The 21241-nt window shown below is 37.3% G+C and overlaps 1 protein-coding gene and 1 non-coding gene across 2 annotated transcripts in view; both read right to left on the bottom strand.

The window, feature by feature from the left end:
- Positions 1–16785, bottom strand: part of LOC762514 — a 135071-nt gene extending 118286 nt beyond the window's left edge. Inside the window, exons 1-3 of the mRNA XM_030991701.1 lie at positions 16092–16785; positions 650–881; positions 273–343 (exon numbers count right to left, since the gene is read on the bottom strand). Coding sequence (XP_030847561.1) covers positions 273–343; positions 650–881; positions 16092–16311 — 523 coding nt within the window. The 5' untranslated portion in view covers positions 16312–16785. The remainder of the gene's footprint in view (positions 1–272; positions 344–649; positions 882–16091) is intronic.
- Positions 16786–20701: 3916 nt separating this feature from the next.
- On the bottom strand, positions 20702–20774 carry TRNAK-UUU. Its single transcript has one exon. It is a non-coding gene; the product is annotated as a tRNA-Lys (tRNA).
- Between the last annotated feature and the right edge of the window lie 467 nt (positions 20775–21241).

The raw sequence follows: 21241 nt of genomic DNA on the forward strand, positions 1-21241 counted from the left end.
ACATTATTAGTGTAATATCATACGTGAAAGATGGCCAGATATTAAGCATTTTCTACTCTTGTCCCTCTCCCTCCTCCCTCTCTCTCTCTCTCTCTCTCTCCCTCTTACACACAAACACACACACATGCACACAGACACACATATAGATTTTGCAACTACTCTATTATTATATTATAACATGTTATTGTTAATCATTTATTCCGTCATAACTGTTAGGTTATAAGATAAAAATTATAATAAGATGAATAATTCATGAGAAATTCTGATCTTACCTTGTAAAAGTGAGATGGAAGATGATTGTATATCGACATAATACTGGGTCTGTACGATAACAATAGTTGCGCTAGGGGTAGAATAAAACATAGATTAACATGAATTCCACTGGGTAATGTGATGACCATCACATCGTTATGTTATACATTATTTCAAACATTTTATTCATTGGTACGGTATATTTTTATGGTACGGTATATTTTTATGGTATGATATATTTTATTTATTCACCTGGGTGGAGAGTGGCAAATGTAGATCAATGTCTTGCCAAAGGACATCAGTCCGGTGACATATCCACTCGACCACGACACCTCTACAAAAAATACAATATTAAAATGTCATCATATACGTTTGAGTTATATATTGTAAGACTTACTGAAATGAGATGGATCCAAGGGTCGTACTCTGTGGTGCTATCCAAGTGAATGTGATTGGAAAGAACTTGTTGTTGTTATTCGTATGCGTTAGGGAGTCAGCATTGCCAGAACATGACTTGGTCTGAAGACTTGCTGATAGACCGTCGGTAGACCAGGAGCCAACGATAGCACCAGACGATGTCCTGGCCTGGAGTAGGATGCCTCGGAACTGGCTCGTACCTTGGACTTGCACTGTAGGAAAGACAATGGGGATATTTGTGAAAGGCTTAAAGAAAACGAAATATATAATTTGAAATACGATGAAAGAATATTTTCATCATTGTTTTAATGAGTTTTGTGCTGTTTTTGTGTGTTCTTATGTAAAGGCTCTTGATTCTAATAGGGGAGGTCCCAGGTTCGATTCTTACTCGGTACCTAACCTTGGGCAAGGTGTTTTACCCATGTTTATTCCTCTCGACTTTGGTGGTTTAAATCGGTAAGTGGCAATATTGGGGTGATAATTAAAGTACGCGCAGGCAGAGTCATGTTATTAATTAAGTGGCTACCCCGGGAAAAGCAGGACCTTATTATCAATATTGTATTATGATTATTACAGTTTATCGGTGTTTTACAGACGTGTGATTATTAATGTATGGGGGCGTCTGCCAGATGTGACCCAGTTTCAAAACTGGGGGGGGGGGGTTCCGTCAGAGGGGATTGCAATCACAAAAGGCATATCTCCCATGACTGTGGTATCGCATAAAGTATAATTGGTCAGTAATGTGCATTTTCATACAGGAGGTTATCTTCGTATTACTATTATAACTGATCATGACATAAAAAACGCGTATTTTTCTATTTATTCTCATATCTCTTCCTCTTTATATGTCATTTCGAAGACATTGCCGTATAATCTTGTCAGTATTATCATCGTCACATCAGAAATATATACATGTGTCAAGAAAGGAAGAACTGTATACAAGACATGTCACTTAAAGCGCATAGTACACCTCAGCCTATATGACGATGAACTGAAATATTCCTTCTTTGTTAGTTGTATTTGTGTAACCTTCTGAGGTAGTAGACGTCATGGATTGATTATAAAAGAGTTGACAAGTTGACCATTTCTATTCCCACAATGTAAAGTTCTTTTCTTTCTTCGCATTAACCGTTTCGTTCTAAGATACATACTGGTGTAATGATGTGAGTGTAAGGTTTGTTCATTTTTCTGTCGTTGATCAGAAGTCTGTAATAAATTTTCGACATCATAATTATAATTTACAACCATACTCTCAAGTATTCCTATTATATGTAATTGTATGTATGTTTTTGTTGTTTTTTGGGGGGGAGGGGTAGATCAAAGATTTTTAAACATTTGATTCACCCCTCGTTAAATTCACATGCATGATATTCTATTGTCCTCTTAGATTAAGTATGTATAGTGAATTAAGTTATTTGAATTTTAATCCCGTTTATATATTTTTAGTGATATAAATTTAAATTTAAATCAAAATTTAAATACATGAGATTGAAACCCGTTATTGTATCCCATACAGTTCTTTCCCCTCTATATCCACCCCACTCTCTCACTTACTTGTCGCTTTACTCCCCGGCACCTCTTACTACCTCTATCTATTTTGCGCTATACCCCCCCCCCCCTCTCTCTCTCTCTCTCTCTCTTCAATTGCAGACACACCTTTTCATGAACTGTCGTTCTACCACTCCTTAAACCATTTCGCTTGACTGAAATGAATCACTTATTGTCACACACAAAACGATTTGTATAGAAAAGTACAATATTTATCGCATATATAAGTGCGATTGCGATTACATGGCAAGGGCATTTTCCTTTCAACTCTTTGTATCGAAATATTTCGATCGGAACGCTTGATAAGGCCTTTTCAGTCTAATCCTACCTATCCCAAAATGATTACTGTAGATTTACTTCTTACTAAAGGTTGGTCCAAATATCTTGTCCGACATTTTCTTATTAATAAGCAAAATTGAAAATGATTATGATTACTAGGTCTATCCTAAATGTCTTGAAGAAAAAACATATTACAATGACTGATAGGTACAAAGGATCACCCTTTCTCTGTCAAAGGGCGTATTTAACCTACTTCCCCTCTTTTTCCAGATGACATTTCGTACATAACCAAATTCTCCCACACACATGACAAATGTCACTTTCGACAGATATGAATCCTACGATGTCTATTTCCCATACTTGTTTCTTGTTTAATTTCCCCCAAAATGATAGCGTATATTTCGTAATAGCCCAGGAATGATGAGTATTACCTCTTAATCAAAAGTGCAGTCATTTTTTTTGTTATCAAGTTTGTGGGACTGCGCCTTTATCCTGGCCTTGGGGGAGGTAGCTATTCCGCACCTTTGTACCATGGTGCGGGGAAATAGTGTTTACTATCGAGGCGAGGATAATAGGTGATGGGTGAGGCACTATTCATCGTGGTCATTGTTATCCCATGCAGAAGTCATAACAAGTGGAACTCTTGGCTATGTGGGAACTAGACCAGTAAATTCTAGATGTACCGTTCAAATATTTAGTTTGTATCTTGTATTCTTGAGGGAAAAAAGAGCAATAGCGTCGATTGTATTTTAAAAAATCCTATTGCTGTAAAAACGAATCACAATCTAACAGTTCCTATGTTTAAATCAATCTTCACTAAAAAGACTAAAATTGTAATAAGTAGAAATCAAGACATCTTCGTTGTTTCACTATGTCCATGTAGAAGAACGAAAGATATGTAGAAACGTAACAAATGTCACTCATTTTAATAGAACATGTATCAATCATGATCACAAAGAATTTTGCTAGAATCATTTCACGACTTTGAATGGCTGTTATGCAGAACAGACTTGTTTTCACATTCCGTCAGCTAATACTCTAAAAAGCGGGTTCCTTCTTGATTAAATAATGCTTAGATTCAGGAAATAAATTGTCGCCTATTCCTTCTTCGGATCAGAATTGACACAATGAGTCATGTTTAGTTACGTATTTAACACACTTGCACAAGCACAGGCTAGTATATGATGCAACGACAAAATATTGATAATGTCTTTTTATGCTCAAATTATTGACGCAATATTTATTTCAAAACAATCTTATGATATATTCATTTGGAAGAAATCGTTCTAGTCGGCAGGATTCGGATAAGAAAGGATCATACTATTCAGAAGGCGCTCGATCAATATGGAAAAAAACACATCACAAAACACCGATTTTGTGGTTAATGCGCCCATTGAAATCTCCTAGGACCAAAGAGGTAATACCTAAACAATGCCCTGCTATACATTTTGCAAGGTCCTGTACAATCTCTAATCTGTGTCCAGAGATCACTTGTATTTTTTAGGAAGGTTATCGACCATTGAATTTTAAAGTACATGGTTACGATTACATGTACATGAACGAATCGTGGTAATTGTACGTAAACGAGGACAAATCCAAGATATTTTATCCCCTACGTTACTGACCACATTTATGATTTTAGTATATTCTGACCATTGTATCAACATAACAAAACTTTTGAGAGTTTGAGACCCAATATGAAATGAAATCACATATTCAATGTCAATTTATGGGCAGAACCGCAGAAATATAAAGTATACTTTACCTGGGAATTTAATCGGTGCCCAGAAGGATTTATTCTTCATAATTTATTGTGTCTGCTAAAGGGTGCGGAAATTGTGCCATTAGTTGAATGAATGGGACATGGGATTTAAGGGGTTTATAAGAATTGAAGCGGTCATGGGTTCTTTAAAAAGAAAAACTTTGATTATTCTGGGGATAACCTGCGAATAGGATAATTAAAGGGAGTATTCAACGTTCTGAAACGACAATGGTAGTCGGTAAATTGTCTGGAGGAAAAACTGAAGTCTAAGGTAACCCAAAGACATGCGACAGAATAGTATCCATGTGAATATTTATCATTTTTTCAGTGTGAGACATCATGTCCATTTACAGTAGAGTAAGATGTATACAATTTCCCTAAATGTCAATTTTCCAAAAAATGTAGGGTAAGGGTTAGGGTGAGGAGGTTCTTTTCTTTTAATATGACTATTTTATATGCTATCCATAATAAATTGTGAGTAGCGCCCCAAGGGAAAAGACCCTAAATAGTTACAGCATAAATCAATGATATTTCTGTACGCGACAAACGTAAGAGTTGTCCATGACTACGTCACAATCCACTGATCAAAATGCTACTCCGCGATTCGCATAGATTTAGTGATCTTGTGTTTCTAACATTCATTGCCCCCTTATTATTTGTCCGATTTATTTAAAATTCGTTTCGTTTCTCTCATTTTTCTGATTTTATGCAAATGAACTAATTACAAGGGGTATATTGCCCCTTAAAGCCCCACCGCACTAGTTTGGCCAGGAGGGATTGACCTCCCGTCATGGTCACGGACAGGTGGTTATCTCATCAAATTAGCTCCAAATTAACATAACAAAAAGGGGACCATGGGGGACCAATGGTCACCGATTGGGCATTGTTTGCTATATAGAGGGCGCAAGTAGGTATACGTAGTGCAGTGGGGATATAAATAACACATTTACTCCCATAAGAATGTAAAGGTACGTGATGTTTGGGAGATACACGGTTGGTCTAATTTCAGGAGAAGAAAAGAAGCAACCTGCAATTCAAATAAGGGCCTATTATCCCCGCAGACGTCTACGCAATCGGTGTGTACCAAACTAATATTGGTCGTGCATAATTCATTGATTCTACCAATGTGTATGAGCGTAACATGCCGTCACCCTGGTTTCCATGGTTTGGTTTTAACCCGCGTTCAGACTGCCAGAATATATCGTATAAGGCTATGCGATAAGTCAATAATTGTGTTTTCCTTGTCTGAACGTCTCATAACGAAACGCCTGCTTCAGCATCGTTTTCTACTCAAAACGCGATAAGGAATCAGTGTCTGGTTCTAACCTGAACGTGGTGTCGTTCCAAAATCATAATTATTATTGGGTGGGGCTTGTCTTGAGCGCACACTGATGATGTCAACTGACCTCATTGAAACTAGTTTCTTTATTCGTTTCTTAATATGATGTGGTCATCCAGCCTTTACGTCCCATTCCGTAAACGATGATTCTTTATACGGCGGTACGCGTTCTTCATACGAGTTTCGTATCCATGTATTGTAGTCGGAACGGACTTTGAGAGTGTTTGTAGGCCAGCTTATTCCGCTATTCCGTGTGTACAAACACTTGACGTTGAGCTAGCTTGATCAGTTTAACCGAATCCAACCGTATTACTGGTGATGCTAGACACCTACAGTCACACCGACGAGACCGATTCGAGACCGAACAAAATAATACATTGCTCCTAGAGGAGGGGCGATGGCTCAGGGGTAGAACAGTGGTCCCGTAAGCGGAAGGTCCCAGGTTCGAAGTAAAACAAAGGGCTCGTAGTAGTAAGGCATTAATTTCTCATTAAAAAGTCATCATGAGTGATTAAAGCCCTCAATATCCCAGTCTTTTAGACGACCCATACCCATCTACCGCGGTCGGTATCTAGCATTTAATATGAACAGTGGCGTTTTCACAGGGGCACTCCCCCCCCCCCCTCATTCAAAGGTGGAAAGAAAGTGAAAGAAAAGGCGATAAAGAGTGAAAGGGAAAGAGAAAAGGACAAGAGCAAAAGATGCATGGACCACCTCCCGCACTCTCCCCCAGTCAGTAACCTTGTAAGTTCACACTCCATTTTTCAAGTAGTCCCCCCTCCCCCCCCCCCCCCCATTGTTGCAGTGCTTCCTCAATGGATGCCACTGATTACATGAACTGTCTGAAAATCTATCCACACCTAAACTATTTACCTCCCGATCTTACTTCCTGTTATAAGAAAACCAATTGCACAACCGAATACAGCGTAAAGGACTTAAGATCACACACTAAGTAATGACTGCTCGTTACTTTGAGACAGTCATGACTAGTATTCTCATTTACAAAAACACGATAAAATCTATGGCATTTTTACCTCCACAATATTATATCTTTTATCCATTAAGTAATTATTATTCACTTTCTCCTATTTTTATTTCCTTACAAACAAACATTCGATGCAAGATTATTGATCAAAATAATGAAATATGGAATAATATCTGAGACTGAATGCAATTCTAATTGACGAACGAGTCCACTCATTACACATTTAAAAGGAGGACGGCACCCATTGATCCGTTTCGCTTTCGTGGCAAACGTTGCTATAGCAACGTGTTACCAACCGGCAACCGTATACAACCATGACTATAAACTCCTACACGCACTGCACTCATTCTGTAACTCCTATGGGCCCTAGACAGGCGCGTACGCAGGGGGGGTTTGGGGGGTTAAACCCCCCCCCCTTTGGAAATTTTTTGTGTGTAAACCCCCCTAAAAAACCTAAAACCCCCCCCCCCCCCCCCCCCCCCCCCCCCCTTTTGGATTTTTTTTTTTTTTTTTTTTTTTTTTTTTTAAATTATTAAAAAAAAAAAAAAAAAAAAAAATTATTCCATGGCCGACCTAAAAAAGGTGACCTTACCCCCCCCCAACGGAGCAAAATGTCAAATTTCCAAATTTCGAGACCAAAAAAAAAAAAAAAAAAGTGTCCTCTTACCCCCCCCCCCCCCCCCCCCCCCCCCCCCCCCCCCCCCCCCCCCCCCCCCCGCTTATTCAGCGGTCGGCTGAGTCGTTGCGAAATTTTCGGACCGATTTATAAATGTTAAAACCCCCCCTTGAAAAAATCCTGCGTACGCGCCTGGCCCTAGATAATTACTTGGAAGATGTACATTGTACGTAATTACTGCAAACATGCGGTTTGACCCTACACAGCTTTTAAAACTGGTGCGACCATGGTTTCTGGTATAATGTGTGCTGTACGGTAAAACACTACCATTATCCATCTTGGGTGTAATGCTGAATTAATGATACTGCAAACATTAGACCGATTCTACAATCCGTTCTTTTACTATGATAATAGGTGTAGTAGTAGTAGTAGTAGTACAGTGTAGTAGTAATAAAATAATACAAATAATACTGCTACTATCTTATAATAATAATTATTATTATCTGTATTATTATTATTATTATTATTATAGTTATAGTGCCGGACAACCCTAAACCCTAGAATTGAGGATTCAGTGAATGAACCACCATACTACGACAACCCAATATTCTTTAAATTCAATGTAATATAGAATTCTGTTAATGTTATTGTGTGTGTTTTACGACTGATATTTCTGTATTTGAAGTCCTCGATTTCTGTCAGAGAATGACAATGGCGCAATAATGAACATTAACATGATTGGAAGGGAGTGGTTATGTGAACGAATGTTATTTAAATGGCCCACCTCAAGCCATTAAATTCATTTTTCTTTTTATGATTAATCATACCTTATTTTATCACATCAATCACATAAATGACATGAAAGTGTATCATTTGTGTTCCCCAATAAAGCTTCCCATTAAAGTCACTGAAATACTCATTAACATTTCAAGATAAATACCACAGAGTATGTAAGGTTGACTCAAAAGCCTTAAAATTGTCATGACTCAAATACACAAGATCGAAAATAATATGTTGTACATTGACAAGCATATACATGTAGTCATATCTACGTAAAACCCATAATAACCTACTTCGTTGACTTTGTTAATCAATCAAACAGTAGCAAGTTAATAATTCATTATTATCTTTTCGCATTCATAACCTGGATTACCAGACCTTTCCAGAACTCCTCTTACGAAACAACACCTATTTTAATTTATTTACCTCTATCCATACAATACAAAGTATAGTCCTCCATAGGACGCAACCGGCATAATACCTCTCCATAACCGCCCCCCCCCCCCTCCCTCCTCCTTTTTTGTCTTTGCGTTCCCTTTCAAACCCAACAGTCCTTTTCGGGAAAATGATAATAATACAATTACAATAGAGGTTACTTATTCATAGCGTTATTCGGCTGAGTACTTTCATCTAAAGCACGAGAAACAATTAAGGAAACGAGCAAAGCTCATTGTTAAAAACGGGCGAATATCCATATTCTACAATGTAAAAATTCAATAACCGCGCGTACAAAGAAAGACCAATAGGCGTAGGAGAGGAAAGACAACGAGTCATCTTTACTTTCTGGCATCTTCGTGACGTCGTGCCACAATGAACATGGAAGAGGGCTAAAATAGGTGTGACACACCCTCTTGAGGCTTTGAATCCGTGATGACGTAATCTTAAAAGGGGATACTTCTTGAATAAGCCTTCCATACAGCTTTCAACAAAGCGCGACATTTTTGAAGGAGAGACCCTCATTCAGCCCTCAGAATAATCCGATTTAAAACCAATGGGAAAACCAAATAACAGTCAGAGGGGGTGCATAATACAAATCACTATAGCATTGGCCTGCACTGTGTGAATGTACATCAAAGTTTGATAACAATAACTAACCTTAATAATAATTGAGTTAACAAATTTTTTGTCCAGGTAAAGAACATGAGTCACGTATCAAAAAGAGTTCTCATGGCTGGTCATATTCGACAGATTGAACAGTATCGAGGTTGTCATAAGTATAAAAAATGTGGATAATCGGTGAATTTGTGTAGCGTACCTTCGGGACTGGTATCACACTATAAAACTTATCCAGACTTCTTTCTTCATAATTCATTGGAGTTAATCGGGATAGACATGTGACATTTAAATTTCGTGAATTTAATCATGCAAGGAAACTAAAGATCAACTGAATGAAATGTAATATGTCAATAAGAAAACATTTCCATTACGTGTTCATATCGCAGTACACATGCGCATGACAAATATATATCGATTACAAATCATTGGGTATAGTACATAAATAACTGGATAACATTCTTTTATTCATTTTTAATCTTGGAGAACTTACTTACACTGGAAGTGTATAGCTACGGATGGTGATTAATTTGGGGTGATTCATTTCGGGCTGCTGAAGCTGACTTGAAGGCGGCGTTTGAGTTTTAAAATATGATTGATTAAGAAAGGGTTTTTTCAGTCCCGTGTTGTTCTTAAAAAAAAGAGTTTGCTTAGACATGTGGGCCCCGTCTTTAAGGAGTTGTTATAAATCGCAACTTGATTGCAATTGATATCATTCGCAACTATGTACATACGAGATAGCTAGGAGACGGCAAACTTGCAATTGATTGAAGGACTTGCGATTGATTTGGATCAATCGTAACTCTATGAAAGACGGAGCCCTGCTCTTGTACAGGAGGTATGAAATTGGTTTCCATGGCCTCTTTTCCCTCTTACAAACTTTGGTGTGGTGTTCTTCTGATAAGCCGGTAGTGGTGCAATGCAGTATATTTTAGTGCATTAGTTCAACATATTATAATATTAGTGGGGTTTATTGTCGATGTTTCTCCTCACCTCTTTGGTGAACCTTTTGCGGTGGCACTATTTGGCACTCCTTGTCAGTGTTGGAAGAATAGCAGTATTTACTTATCATTCCATGAGCAAACCACGCATGCCGAATACAAAACATGTTTCGAACGATGCAAGAATACCGAGCAAACATAGATTGAATTCTATATTTTATACCTAAAATATATACTAAAAATGCTACGTGCACAAGCATAGTTATGACACATAACATGTGCATTGTTAGTCCACGGCTATTCTATTTTGCGAATTTGGAGACTGAAAAATTAAGAGTTTTGGTTTTGTGTATTTTTGCAAAGGACTTTGAATGCAACCGAACATTTTTTCCTCATCACAATAGAGTTAATCATATGTATCAATTGTTTGTGAACCGGCCTTCAATGTGGTGGACTAGTAGAATCATAATGTTCCAACATTAAAATCGATGATGATGAATAATGAGAACATAATATCAATTTTACGCTCTATAAATTTAAAGTAATAACATGGCATTTATTGTAGTTTACAGTACGTCGACAGGTTCGGAAGCCATTTATCATCTCTGGTAAAATACTTCAAGGTCAATAATTGTTTACCCCAGTTTTCATTTCGTGGTCGGACAGCAGACAATAATTGTATGAAATCTTTACCCGTTACTACATTCGGAAACTGCAATATATTCGAAAGTTAAGATTACAGTCTGCAGAAAAGGCTGTATGATTTTTTTTTCTATGATATTTATCATGTTTATACTACGTCGTTCTTATTAATACATTAATCAAATTTTTAACTGTTATGGTGATGTCAATATACAAAGATCAACGTGTATGAATGGGCACAATGAAAAGAATATTAATTTATGTATTAGAGTATACCTATCCAGCCGTATTTACCAGCGAATCCCATTGCTACTCTAATGAAATGGAGAAGTTTGTCGCTATTGTTTCAGCTGCTTAGCGGATCGATATTCTACCGTCTGGTTACAAGACGTCTCACTCATTCCTGTGAAAAATCACATTTCGCGGAAATAGAGCTTGTCCATTCCCTCTTTTTATATCCTTTAAATTCCATTTCCAGAAACTCGTTTCTGTTTTGATAGAATCTAAAAAGACGTGTCTAACATTAGGCATTCAGTAAACACGCCTCAATCAAGACAATTTTGAAAGTGACAAGTCGTATTTCTGTATATTGAATACATGAAATGGAAGTTGTTTTTTTGTCTTTTTATTCTAAACAAACATTCTATTTAAACCAAGGCATAAATGTTGAGATTTTTTTACTTGCATTTCATATCCTTCCTGAACTTTCCTGCAGATAACACTAAAATAACATTTTTTTTCTAGATCAAGTATTACATAATATGTGAGAAAAGTCATAATGGTAATCTATTTCTTTCAAAATCAGCTCAAAGGCATTCGTAACTAATTTGCATTTCGACAAAAAAAAATTGATTCTCCAACACAAACCTTGTCTTTCATACATTAACTTGTACATGGAATTGAAAATCATCTCAATTTTGTTAAATTCAACGTGTGTTTTATGCGTGCAACCTGTTACCATCAGTCTAATTAATGGAAAAGTCGCAAATGCAATACGCATGTTGCATGCAGAACGAACAAACTACACAAGCCATGGGAAAATTTTTATGAAAGACTTCACGCTGGGGTCCTAAAATATGCCTAGCCTCACAAATCTATGAAAAGGCGATGTCCATGATTGATTATATTGAAAGGAACCCCAATCATAAAACGAAGCAGGTCCTTGTGTAGTGAAGACCTGGAAATGCATTGTTACAGTTGTACGTGCTTTGCTTCGTAATTGCGTCGTTTTAGGTTTTTATGACGTTTGTTCATTGAGAATGGTGAAAGGTCATCGCAATTGTGTAAGATTTGACCACAGATCAAAATGTCTCCGTATTTTATTCCAAATGAATTTTGTGAAGTCTGTGCACAGAGTTATGAATGACAAGATCAATTCGTTTAGCAAGCTACATGTAGCATCATATAGAGAGAATAAAAAGATAGTTGGTGGCAGTACGGCGCGAGGTCTGGTTTTTTGTAAATTGACCATATTACAGGTACATCCAGTAATCCAGTTACAATCTGGTATGACCGAAGAAATGATCAGCTTTTCTCAATTTGTATACCTGTGCCGAGGTTATGTGCACAGCAGAATAAAAAAATATATTTTATCTGCGTCACAAGTTGTTTATTTTGACAAACTTCCCAAAAAATCCTAACAGTGACAACGACGACAACAACAATTATTCAAATTTTCCTTGGACAAGTCCAAGCTATTTTGTCCCATTAGTTATTGACCATGATTACATCAGATTTAGATACATCTTACATGTCTGAGCATAACATTAGGTAATTTACATACGCCTCAGATAGTTATTACAATATATATATATATATATATATATATATATGCCTTCATAGGGATCATTATGGTAGAAATACTCCTCAGGGAGTAAGGATGGTACATACATTATGCATGGATGAATCCGAAAACCGAGTAATAGCAATATCAGGAAAACGTTTTGAAACAATGCTTCGTATATAGTTCTTCTTCTAATTATTATTATTTTAATTTAGTTAACAGCCATACTACAAAATTAGTTCGAGCCAAATATGAAGTAAAAAGACATATTTGGTGATCAGATTATGTCCTGAATTCCAAAATAATTGATAACGTAATGGGACACCAAATAAAAGTGGGATCTCGTAAAGCGCCCATGTCTGTACGACATGACACTTCTGGTGCTCCACGATTACATGACCCCGGCTTTATCATGGCTGCCGTTATGGTGCTCTAGCATTTAAGGAATTAATTACTGCCATGTTCCCATTTATCTCACATGGGTCGAGAAAAGACATTAGTGATGTGGCAGGGATTCGAACCCCGTATCTTGTGGTTCAATGTGCGGAGACTTATCCACATGACCAGAACACCTCTACGAATCAAATGACCAAATATCTCGAACTTGGAAAAGGTTAATTTCCATTTGAAAAATAACACTAAATTAGAACTTCCCTCAAAAATTAAGGGCTTGAAAATGTCTTTTAGTGGGGGGGGGGGGGAGGGCAGTCAGTCACTCAATAGTGTCTGACAGTGAAGTCTAGAAAGCAAACGGGTTTCCTTGCATAATTTGAATGATAGGACACTCTGCTAACGTTTCAATTCCTGCAAAGTCCTACATAATTAATATTGACTACAAATGGAATACAGAGCTCTTCTATGGGGACCCCTCCCCCTCATTCCAATTACTTTTATAATTATCAACATCATCTAACCATCTATGTCGTGCCCATAATTGAGTAGTGTAAAAACAACTTCTAAGATTGTAGAGGAACGTGAGAAAAACATATAACACAAGATCAGAATATTATCATCGAGACAGGCAAAGAGAGAGACAGACGGAGACAGCGAGAGAGAAGTAGAGAGGAAAAGAGAGCGAGGGAGAAATAGAGAGAGAGAGAGAGGGAGAAGGGGAGAGGGGAGAGAAAGAGAGAGAAAGAAAGAGAAAGAAAGAGAACAAATGAGGGAGAGAGGACTGTGAATCCAAATGTTTTTACTCCTTTCTCTTGGGTCGATATCAATCCAGTTCAAAATATGAAATTTCAACACCGCTATCCTCGTATGTTGACAAGTGAGAATATGATTGTTTTCTGTTCAAATTTGAAGAGCAACCGAGAAACCATTGTCTGCTATACAGGGAGGGTTGGGAAGACAACTATTGACCTTGAAGGTAAGGTACATATTTATGTCAAATCTGAGTCAAGTTTTCGGAATGTTGAGTAATATCACTCCTTCAACAAAGCCTGTGCGATTCTTATAAGAAAAATGCTTATGTAAAGAAAATAATCTTCAGATTTATTGAATTTGTAACATCTAAACAGGACAACTTTATGTTTAATTGTTCTTAAATGAATTATTTGGGTCTACCTTTCCAGGGTCAAGGAGATAATAAATCTGATGGGCTTTCAGAACTGTTATGACTTTGCAATTACAGGTAATACAAGCAAAGTTAACAAACAGTTATCATGTCTTGTTTATATCAAATGATTCAAATTGACGCATCGAATCTCAAAAGGTGTACCGTCTGACTTTAAGACCGAATATAAGGATTATTAAATTATTTGCTGGTCTTTAATCGAGCTGTCAGTTTCCGTGTTGGGAAGAGTTATATTGATCTTTGCATCGTTAACAAAATGGTGTAAAGTATTATTTTATCGAAGATGTTTGATTTGTCCCAAAAGCCAACGTCACGACTGCTGATAAATGTTTATATTCCACATCTTAATTAATGCCGCTTGTAAATATAGGAACTCAATGGTACTATTGCACAATCTCCTGTAAATGTTGCCTCATGACATTCCTGCTTGCTATGACCATGGACCTACTTGCTATGACAAATTGCAGTACTCTGGTAGGAATAAGAAGAAGATGTTGTATCACACAAACTCCAATAACAAAACATGACAAATATCTACCCGCCGTTTTCCAACTAAAACACAAGGTGTGATACTTGTTTATAATTTGACAAATACAACATTATAAATGAAATTGTTGGTTTCTCTCTTGTCTACTTTGTATATCATAATTTTCTTTAAAGTAGGAAGTTCTATGCAGTGTCAATCACCTTGTTTTTTATAAAGCTGGAAATGGGTGCGAAATAGTCTCAATATTGATGGTTGTTGCACTGGGAGTCAGTGCGTGCTCTTCGATGAGCAAGGGCGAATATGTTATGTTTAGACAGTTGACCAATGTGTGTTGATATCACCATCATACAGTTTGGACTTGACGAAGCGATTCTCATGGGAAGTTACGGTAGGACATAATATTGGTAGAAAAGCTTTAGAAAGTTATTTGCTATCTTCGTTAGATAACCTCCTATGGGCTGGTTTTGTGCAGACGTGAGTTTTTTTTAAGGATGTCAACCTTGATGTTTGACTCTGAAAGTTGTTCCTGAAACGCGTCCTTTCCTTCTCCCTCCCAAAATTTCCTTCCTCTTGTTACTTTGGTAACCACCTCCCCTCTCTCTCTCTCTCTCTCTCTTTCTCTCTTCTTCTTCTTCTTCTTCTCTCTCTCTCTCTCTCTCTCTCTCTCTTTCTCTCTCTCTATCACTTTCTCTATAATTTTCTGTATATTTATCTCTCATTTATGTTCTCTCCCTTTCCTGCTTCAGCAGTGATGTAAGGAAATAATGTACTCCAGTTGCTATTTTTTTCTTCAATTAGATAGTTCTGGATCTGCATCTTGGTGATTAAGTAAAGTAAAGTATCTTTGTGGACACATCGTCGATAACTTGATCGATTGTACGAAGTTCGGCGAAGAGACCTAAATAACTGCTGCTGGGTTTGAGCTTCAAGTCGTTGTTTGAAGCTTAAAGGGAGTTGTACTATTGACTAGCACGGATGGGAACAACTAGTTTCAGTCTTTGAAAGAAAAATCCTGGAAACTTCTGACCTGTGACTAATTTGGACGAATTTCAGGCTGTTACTTTTTGTGTTCCGTGAGTTAACTCTCATGTATTATTGGGCAACGGTATCTCTCTATGAGGCAATTTTTTTTATTTTGAACAGCATGCACAGTCTCTGATGCTTTTCTATGACTTGAAGAGTATCCCGGCCTACCTACTTACTTACTGACCCTTCTTCCCTACTGTAATTTCTTGAGTGCATAAACTGGTAGCATGATGCTGAATCTATCATTTGGAATTCAAGCCTAGGCCTACTAATAAGATATATTAATTAAACAAAACATCTACATAATCTATGTTATCAAAAGAGCAAGAATTAAATAACAATATCCACTATGTAATGTTATGAGTGTTTCATTCTTTATTTATGTAACTAGTTTGTTTCTTGAAGTCGCAATAATAGTTTGTAAACCATTTGTTTAACTTTGAAATGAAATGTGACAAAATATAATTTCGGTACTTTTTTAATTTGTACGTTTCTATTTGATGCCAATATATTTGAAACCAAATCAAATCTAATCATATCAATAAACAGGTCATCCAACTATGGAAACTATCATCACCAAATATAGAAAAAGAATGGCATCTTACCTTGCACGGATCCTCCAGAGGTGTAGGTAGATGAGAGAGGAACCACGGAGAAGGGAGGGGTACCCGTCTGGGGCGCTCCCGGATGGCCTGGTCTCAGGGTATTACACGCCAAGTCTCCTGCTCCAGTAGGAAATCCATTACAATCCTGGAATAAGAGACCCAAGTATGAGAAGAACAGTATCGTCCTGATAAAAAAGGAGGTTGGTAGTGATGATGCCATCCTGGTGTGATGATGATGAAAATGATAACCAAGAAAGTGGCTAGCGAGAAGTTATCACTGGAAGCCAAGGCACTCTGTAATCGTATCTCTTCCTCCGTTAGGAACTGAAAGTGGTGTTTGCGATCTTTAAGACTTCACCATTAATGTTGTCTTGTTTTTAGGTTCCCTTGTTTACAGAATACAGTCAAAGGCGGTATAAAAATATAAAATCCCAGCAAGTCGATTTTGGTTGTGAATTGTGAGCAGTGAGAGTTTAATGTTGTGAGATCCAACGGAATCAAAATTTGAAGTAGAAAAAAAAATTATACACGATCGTATACTGGTGGGGCGTTTGTATATACGCCGAACTCTCTCTGTCGCCGATACCTCACGTAATAATTGATCGCTTCGTAACGCATCCGTATACGCAACAAGTGCAATGATTCGCTACTGGCATCCCCACCCATCACACGCACAGTGTAATACCTATTCAACTCATTCGGGCCGGTCGCACGCTTCAACAAACACTCTCTATTCAATTCTATCTCGAAGGAATGGAATTGTCTGAAGAGACGAAAAGTCCTTGATGCATAGTTATTCGGTTATTCACGGAGATGTTGTCTTTTTATTGTCCCTGTGCTCACACAACGGTTTCTTTTTAGCCCTCTATTGTGTGAGGCCATAGTGCAATGGTACCCCTCCTACCACTGTTCATTGCCGAAGTAGACTCACTGTATGGTTTGCATATGAATAGAGCTGTTTTTCTTAACAAGGTCAATCGATTGGAAAACCACCAAACATATTATTATTGTTGTTACATGTATTCATTTGGCGTGGCTCCCCATTCTGCTCGCACAGCTATCCCTAAAATATCTTCAGATTTTAGATTAATTACAAGATATTTTTGGACAGTCATTATCTTGCCTAAGGCTTGTCTCATTTAGCAACAAGTAAATGCCGTGCCTCGGGACGTGTCTGTTCTACAAGATACCCGAGGACAATATTCTTCCAAACATTTAATTATCCAAATTATATAAGTATATTATATACGTACAAACAACTGCAAATAGTGACATATTTTTCCAAAGAAATGATGTGGAAAAGTTATTTTCTCCATTGCGTGATTACGTTTATTTCTCATATAAGTAATTTTTAAGACACAATGATTTTTTTTTAAAGCATAATCAATCTTTCTATTTTTTGTCAAAGCAGCATCATACAGATTTTACCACTTTAACACAATGATCTGTTTGACTGAATTTCTCTAATGTTTCATTTATAGTTTCTCATTCCTGCTATTTTTCTTCGTACTCTTCCTCATCTTCTTCTTCTGTTTCTTCTTTCTCTTCTTCTTCTACTTCTTGTTTTTCTTCTCCTCGTCTTCCTCTTTCTTCTTTGTCTTCTTGTCCATTTCCTTTTTACATTTTCTTCTTCTTCTCCCTCTACTATTTCTTCCTATTCCTTTCTTTTTCTCCTCCTTCTTTTTCTTCTCCTCCTCCCGCTGTTCCTATTTTTTTTCTTTTTTTTTCTTCTTCTAACTCTTTTAAATTCTTTTTCCTTTCCTCTTTATTCTTTTTCCTTTCCTCTTTATTCTTTTTAATGTTCTTCTTGTTCTTTGTCTTCTTCTTCTTCCTTTTTGTCCTTCTTTTCCTGGAACACGCTTTCAGGATTCTTTCTGAATCGCTCTGTAGTAAAGGGGTACGTGGGAGAATATTAAAAAATCCAGACATGATTCCCCTCCCCTTATATTCATTTATTTTCAAATTTCTCTTCCCATTCTCCCGTCTTTCTCTAAATGCGGGGGGGGGGACGGGGGGGGTCACCTCTAAGCCGTTTCGTATCCCTTGATCTGTCAATGCAGGAACAGCTATCGTTATCGGTTAAATACTGGATCTTAATATTATTTTGAAGGGCAATTTAAAATCTTGAAAAAAATGGATTTCTTACAGTTCGCCTTTTAGGCACAAGGAAGACACATTGATAATTTACAACACCATGGAAATTTTTTAAAGTTCATTTGTCATTATCACATAATAATGAATACAAAGAAATGAAAGAATGTTGACAAGAGATAGAAAAAAAAGAAATGGGGCTTAACTTCCTCTTAATGAAGCTATACATATTTCCTACTCAATAGCTCGTAAGACTAGAAAACTCAAGGTGCCCTAAGAAATGTGCTATAATGACCATGGGTTGGTTTGTCAAAAACTAAGTCGTCTGCAAGGAACCCAAAAGCACAAATAAACTGAAAATGCAGGAGGGTATACGGGGACTGAAGCATCCTTTATGATGTTGGTTGGCACGGTCTAGCGGCACGTTCAGTTGGCCAGCTCTCTGTCCTCGTCTACAAACTGGCTGAGCCCGGTTCGAAACTGAGTCACGCCTTTCGGATGGTAACGTTAAGACCCACTGCACTAGTTTGACCAGGAGGGATTAGACCTCTCTGCATGGTCACTGACAGGTGGTTATCTCATCAAATCAGCTCTCAATTTAAGAAAAGGGGAATCATGGGGGACCAATTGTCACCGATAAGGCATTTTTTGCTATACAAAGGGCGCAGGTAGCTATAAGTAGTGCAATGGGGCTTTAAAGGTTGGGTCCTCAGACGTAAATGATCTTACCGCATTGATACACGACTCTGTAGAAAGTCCAATTACACACACCTCATGAACCTTTCTCTTTCTTTTACTTTGAAGACAATCATACAGTGTCTACAAATACATGTCATGGCCTAGCATTGTGATGGAAACTGCATGTCTGCAATCAAATGGGAATGGTTGATCATGTATACTGTTATCAAGTTAGAATCAACTTTCTTACCTCTATCTATATTGTGACATAATTGTGACAATATGACTTATTTTTGATAGATAAAGTATACAACTTCTCAAAAACTTAATCAATATGAACCGTCAGAGAGATTGATCTATAAGGTTCTGAGAAGGCATAGACTTTAACTATCAAGAATAAACCATTATCATCACATCACAATCATTTCCCAAAAATGTAGTCTAACTTAACAGGCAGCAGTATAGTACATTAGAGTACATTAAAAATGACTCAATCTTAATGTACTGGAGGCGCATACAATGAGCACAAAGAAATAATTGGTGGGTTACGTACACAATGTGGCATCAACGTTCGATTTGAACTTTTCAGCTATTTCTCTTCATATTTCCAATATGAGTGCATTTGAAGGAAAATCATTTACTCATACAAAAATGAGGAAGTTCACAAAGGACTTTTCTCTCTTTCATTTTCACCAGAACCAAACTCTCCCTCTAAGATACAAAAGAGGAGAAAGGGAAAATGGAAGTAACTTCTTCGATTGCACAGGCGGCTGAGTATTGTATTCTGAAATCCTGAAAAATCAATCATTTCATCATATTTATAGCAAGAATAATGGAATAATATAAACTATTTTTAAAAGTGGTAGGCCGACGGGGAATTATGTTTTGTGAATATAATTTGTTTTCAAACCCACGTATCAATCGGATATGGTGCAATCGTAGTTGTTATATTAGTATGACCAGTATGTACAGAGAAATATCGAAGCCTCCAGTATTTTCAATTGAGGCTTTAGATTAGATTTGAGGTTATGGTTACTTGCGTTTAGGTGTTGGGTCAACTGAAATTCTATTTATACTAACGTTAAAATTGACTACGGGGCAACTGTCGCCTATGTCGCACAATGCGTGAGTGATATGTCGTTAGAGTTTGCCGAAAGGTGGCGCTAATATATTACAAGCGGGTATCGATATTTATTCATTTCATTCCTTTCTTTTGCGACAATCAAGATTGGGAAAATTTTCCTTATCATAATATTCACCCGAATTCTAAGTAGACAAACAAAGTTGGTATATAATTATAATCCTCATAAACCTTTATTATAGCTCATGCAACTTTGAGCATCTAATCCAAAAAGGGATAGAAATGTATTCAATACATAAGAAAGAGGGACAGCAAATCAAAACTAACAAGCCCCTCTAACCAAAGTGGCGGATTCTACTATAGAGCAAGCTTGTCGATCGCCTCTATTTCCACCCAAAAATAATGGTTTTGTAGAAAAATCTAAAGTAAACATGGCCTTTTATTTAATGGTGATGGAACGAATATGACACATCCAAGGAATCTCTTTTCCCCATATTTTTAACAAATCTTTAAAATATATGTGGGAGAGAGAGATAAATGAATATAATTGTTGTCTGAGTGTCAGAAACTGACAGAGCTAGGTTCTCTTCAAGGCTTTAGGTGTTGTGGTGGAGTGTCATTTTATCTGAGAGTCTGTACCCGAAGACTACATCGCCCCGTCGAAAAACGCCTATAATTCCATACACATGAACAATAATCATAAAAACATTGCTTGTAAAGCGCTTACCACCGAAGTCCCTAAAACTAAAAAGTATACTCTCGCCCGATGAGGGACTTGAACCCGCGACCCTCTGATTAAAAGTCAGATGCTCTACCGACTGAGCTAACCGGGCTTCGGCAGACTAATGGCGTTCAAACGATTTACCTGTGATTATTCTTCTTTATTCTATTAAAGAAGCCTCGTGGAACCAATACAATTAATGTGGAGTAATTTATTGTTCTCTTCCTTTTCCGTTCTTCTTCTTCTTCTTCTTTGTGTGTGTGCGCGCGCGCGCAACATTGCACTCCTGCGTTATCGTATGCCTCATGCTATCGACTGTATTTTAATGTATTTTCAAATTCAAGTTAAAATTCCCTTCCCCCCCCCCCTAATATTTTTGTTAAGATGGTATAATCAGGTAGAGCATACGAGTCACCTTATCATGAATAGGTTCAAACGTTTCACCATTCATTGTGTAAAGTATAGTGGAGGGGGCCTACAGTAAAACAAGGCTGTTTGGGGCAGTGAATGAATAATTTACAGACTGGTAGAAAAAGAGAATATTATAAATTATGTAAGGGAGGAAGAGAGGGAAAAGGG

The sequence above is a fragment of the Strongylocentrotus purpuratus genome, unplaced genomic scaffold (assembly GCF_000002235.5).
Source record: "Strongylocentrotus purpuratus isolate Spur 01 unplaced genomic scaffold, Spur_5.0 spur5_scaffold_2, whole genome shotgun sequence".
NCBI lineage: Eukaryota > Metazoa > Echinodermata > Echinoidea > Camarodonta > Strongylocentrotidae > Strongylocentrotus > Strongylocentrotus purpuratus.